This window comes from Centroberyx affinis, unplaced genomic scaffold (genome assembly GCF_046629955.1).
Source record: "Centroberyx affinis isolate AG114_WGS23_722 - 3 ecotype Tasmania unplaced genomic scaffold, CSIRO-AGI_Caff_v1 ptg004876l_1, whole genome shotgun sequence".
In the NCBI taxonomy this organism is placed as follows: domain Eukaryota; kingdom Metazoa; phylum Chordata; class Actinopteri; order Beryciformes; family Berycidae; genus Centroberyx; species Centroberyx affinis.
In genome coordinates, this window is record NW_027282386.1 from 1 (window position 1) to 5,000 (window position 5,000).

Below are 5,000 nucleotides of genomic sequence, written 5' to 3' on the forward strand. Positions count from 1 at the left end.
ATTGTCGTGAACAGAAATTTTCACGTGAAAATGTGTGCCACAAAGTCACATGAATTCCGCTCAGATTCCGCTCCTGAACGAAGCTCCTCCCGCTCCATTCAGCAGCTTTTCATTTCTTTAAAACTAGCTTGTCTCCTCCCTCGCTGTTTGAAAGCGGCGCTCTCCCCCTCCCACTTCTGAACATTTTCTCATAATGGCGGAATCGATGAAGCAAGTGAGTTAACTTGTTAAACAGTAAACTTGTTAAACTAGTAAACTTGTTAAATTAGTAAACTTGTTAAAACGTGTTAAACTAGTAAACTTGTTAAACCAGTAAACTTGTTAAACTGGTAAACTTGTTAAACTAGTAAACTTGTTAAATTAGTAAACTTGTTAAATTAGTAAACGTGTTAAATTAGTAAACGTGTTAAAACTTGTTCAACTAGTAAACTTGTTAAACCAGTAAACTTGTTAAACTAGTAAACTTGTTAAAACTTGTTAAACTAGTAAACTTGTTAAACCAGTAAACCTGTTAAACTAGTAAACTTGTTAAATTAGTAAACGTGTTAAAACTTGTTCAACTAGTAAACTTGTTAAACCAGTAAACTTGTTAAACTAGTAAACTTGTTAAAACTTGTTAAAACTTGTTAAACTAGTAAACTTGTTCAACCAGTAAACTTGTTAAACTAGTAAACTTGTTAAAACTTGTTAAACTAGTAAACTTGTTAAATTAATAAACTTGTTAAAACTTGTTAAACTAGTAAACTTGTTAAACCAGTAAACCTGTTAAACTAGTAAACTTGTTAAATTAGTAAACGTGTTAAAACTTGTTCAACTAGTAAACTTGTTAAACCAATAAACTTGTTAAACTAGTAAACTTGTTAAAACTTGTTAAACAAGTAAACTTGTTAAACCAGTAAACTTGTTAAACTAGTAAACTTGTTAAAACTTGTTAAACAAGTAAACTTGTTAAACCAGTAAACTTGTTAAACCAGTAAACTTGTTAAACTAGTGAACTTGTTACCTGCCTCTTCACTTGTGACCTTCAGCGGGAGAAAGATCTGTCAAAGTGAGACTGGTAACCAGTGAGACTGCTCTGTAGGTACAGTTAGCTTAGCTGTTAGCCTGCTGTTAGCACGCTGCTTTGGGAGGTTTGTCCTCAGTGGGCCTCCGTAGTGCAGTGGCTTTGCTGTGTGTTATTTACAGCTGTGTTGCAGGTTCTGTCGCCCTTTACTGGTCAGAAAATTTTGCCTATTACAGCTTTACAGATTGTCTTTATTCACGTGAACAAAAAATTTCGCATGTGAAACTGAAATGTCACAGTCACATGTGAATTCTAAATTTTGACATGATTGTCTCTATACGAAAAATTTCACATGTGAAAGTAAACTTCTGAAGAGTTTTAACTTGATGTATCCATTTTGGGGGGAAATTATCACCTGAAGTTAATCTTTTAATGTGTGTAAATCTTCAGACTGTAAAAGTGTCTCCTTCAGTCAACTAAAGACTTCAGTTCCCTCCTGTCCTTTAAATCGTACCTGCATGTGGTTAAAATGTATGCTGCCAGTCATTTTTATGAGTTGGTGTCACTTTCTTGAAGTGGTGGTCTCCTCATTTTGGAACCAAAATCTTCATATTGCATACATGTTCTCCGGTTCTCTATAGTATAATGATTCTAGGTATTATTAACTAGAGATGAAGAGTTATATTTTACTTTTGGGGAAAAAGCAATAACTGTAAAATCTAGAGGATCCAGTCTGTAGGTTTCTCATTTAGTCAGCCAAGGACTTCAAGTCCCATATTATATAAATGTAGTTTAGTTCAGTTGAATTGAATGACTTAAACTGAATGAAGGTGTTTCCATTCAAATGCTGCAAACTGGCCTGATTGGATAGATTTCTGTCATTCTTTAGTGAGGGAGCCCACAGTCCACCTGTGATGCGTTTCCTGGAGTTCGACTGAATCTGACTGGAAAAAAGGATGGAATTTTTTTAAATTCAATAACTTGAAATTGAACCAATTAAACAAAATCAAATTTGACCAATGTCTTCATGAAACATCTTTGATGATAAATGTATAGAAACAGGAATTTTGAATTCCTATAATACGGCCTCTTTAAAGTTCCTTACTGTTCTCTTCAAAGCAGGCAGCAGCATTTTGCCTGCAGGTTTGGTTTGCGAGTGCTGCGGTCAGAGTGACGCTGTGCTGCCACCTGCTGGACAGATTACTGTAGTACAGCAGTTTGTCTGCTGCTGACTGACAGTAATTGATTACATACAACTATAAACAGCTCCTCTTAGCTGCTGAATAGCAAAATCCAGTTAATACATGCAAACATCAGTAGGAACATGGACACAGAACTGAAACTCACATTTTATACTATAAACATCTGCAAAACTCTTCTCTCTCCCATCAGCTATGGTACAGAAAATGGGTCATATGCTCCATTTAGCCTGTGGAAATATAGCAACAAAACATAAATACATACAGACATGAGTAAGAACATTTACACAACTGAAGAAACACAGTAAGAACCCCTGAAATCCCTCCATCTTCTCCCTCCTTCAGACATGGATCAGAAATAAATGTTCACATAATAGTTAATTATGAGTTCTTAATATATTCATATTTACCCTCTCTATCAGGTCCAAATTCCATTCGATCCGCAGAGTCCCTCTCAATCTTTAAGAAAAGGCTAAAGACCCAGCTCTTTAGCGAACACCTTCTCACCTGATGGACTTTGTAATTTACCTACCTTGGCTCCTCTGTCCTGTTGGACCAGATCTTAGCTTTATGGCTCTTACTCTCGTTGTTCTCTCCTGACTAGATCCTTGCTTGTGTTGTATTAAAATCTCATGTGTACGTCGCTTTGGATAAAAGCGTCTGCCAAATGGGAAATTGTAATTGTATCAGGCATCATGGTCTAGAGACTGTATGTTAATGTTGTTTATCTCATTAGCTTTTTCTTTTAAGTAGAAACTCAAACCAAAAAATCTTGAATATAATTGGGTTTGCATTTTTTGACAATCATGAATTTTATTGAGCTATTAAAAATATTAGCTCTCTTGCCATTGGATTCATAACTTTGGATGTAAATTGATCAGAAGCTCTTCTTCTGGGTCTCCAACCATTTGCCATGGACGGACCAAAGTTTCCACCAGGTGATTTCACTGATTAACTCTTTCAACCAGGGAGGAAGAGAGGAGGAATTAATCAGTGAAATCAGCTGGTGGAAACTTTTGTTGGAATAAAAACCTGCAGCCTCTTGAAGCCTCCAGAAGCTGGACCAGAAGAATCCTGAATCTGACAGTGTTTGGGTCTTTCAGTAACTCAGCATCAGTAAAATATTAGTTACTATTATCATTGACTAACTGTAGTTCCTGATGTGGTCTTGACTTTTCTTCGTCCATCAGGTATGGTCCAGAAGTTGGACCAGAAGCTGCCGGTGGCCAACGAGTACCTGCTGCTGTCGGGGGGGGTTCGGGAGGGCGTGGTGGACATGGACCTGGACGAGCTGAGCGTCTACGCCCGCGGCACCGACTACGACATGGACTTCACCCTGCTGGTCCCGGCGCTCAAACTCCACGACCGCAACCAGCCGGTGACGCTGGACATGAGGCACTCGGCGCTCTGCCACTCCTGGCTCAGCCTCCGCCTGTTTGACGAAGGAACCATCAACAAGTGGAAGGACTGCTGCACCATCGTCGACCACATCAACGGAGCCACCAACTACTTCTTCTCGCCGACGCTGGTGGCCGACTGGTTCTACCAGTCCATCTCCCTGGTGCTGCTGGAGGTGCAGAAGAAGCCGCAGAGAGGGATGCCGAGGGTGGAGAAGGTGGAGAGGAACGGCACCATCATCTCGGTCATCCTGGGCGTGGGCAGCAGCCGCATGCTGTACGACATCGTCCCGGTGGTTTCCTTCAAAGGCTGGCCGGCCGTGGCTCAGAGCTGGCTGATGGAAAACCACTTCTGGGACGGGAAGATCACCGAAGAGGAGGTGATCAGCGGCTTTTACCTCGTCCCCGCCTGTTCCTTCAAGGGCCGCAAGGAGAACGAGTGGCGCCTGTCGTTCGCCCGCAGCGAGGTGCAGCTGAAGAAGTGCATCTCGTCCAGCCTGATGCAGGCCTACCAGGCCTGTAAGGCCATCATCATCAAGCTGCTGTCCCGGCCCAAAGCCATCAGCCCCTACCACCTGCGCAGCATGATGCTGTGGGCCTGCGACCGCCTCCCCGCCAACTACCTGGCCCAGGACGACTTCTCCGCCCACTTCCTGCTGGGCCTGATCGACGACCTGCAGCACTGCCTCGTCAACAAGATGTGTCCGAATTATTTCATCCCACAATGCAACATGCTGGAGCACCTGTCGGACGAGACGGCCGTGCTGCACGCCCGCAAACTGTCCTCGGTGCGCTCCGACCCGGCCGAGCATCTGCGCACCACCATCGAGCACGCCAAGGCCGCCAACAGGCTGACCGTGGAACTGCAGTGGCGAGGCAGCGCCAACAACCTGCCGTCGCCGCAGTCCGACGCCGGCGGGGAAAACCAGCCGGACGACCGGCTGGCCAAGAAGCTGCAGCAGCTGGTCACCGAGAACCCTGGGAAATCCATCTCCGTCTTCATCAACCCGGACGACGTCACGCGACCGCACTTCCGCATCGACGACAAGTTCTTCTGAGACTGAGAACCGTTTCCCCGCCCTTCCTCTTCTCCTCCTCTTCCTCTTCCTCTCCCTTTTCCTGCCCCTTCCTCCTTAGAATTTTTGGATATTTTTTTTTTTTTTTTTTTCTTTTGTTTCTCTGCCACAGAGTGAAGTCAGGTGATCGTCTAGTTGTGTCTGCCACTTTTTTATTTTTCTATTTCCCTTCCTTCCTCCACCCTTCACTTCCTTCCTCCCTTCCATCATCCCTTCCTTCCTTCCTTCCTCACTGCGTGCCCTGTGTTTTTTACCTGCTGAATGCCTTTTTAATAGACAGCAGAATAGTGACAGGCTGTTTTTAAACTGAAGGTAAAGGTGAAAA

General features: G+C 43.2%; 1 protein-coding gene across 1 annotated transcript; it reads left to right on the forward strand.

The window, feature by feature from the left end:
- Positions 1-3,394: 3,394 nt before the first annotated feature.
- LOC139666210 (nucleotidyltransferase MB21D2) lies at positions 3,395-4,657 on the forward strand. Its single transcript, XM_071545336.1, has one exon. It carries the CDS (start codon positions 3,395-3,397, stop codon positions 4,655-4,657), a length of 1,263 nt encoding a protein of 420 aa, XP_071401437.1.
- Positions 4,658-5,000: the final 343 nt, after the last annotated feature.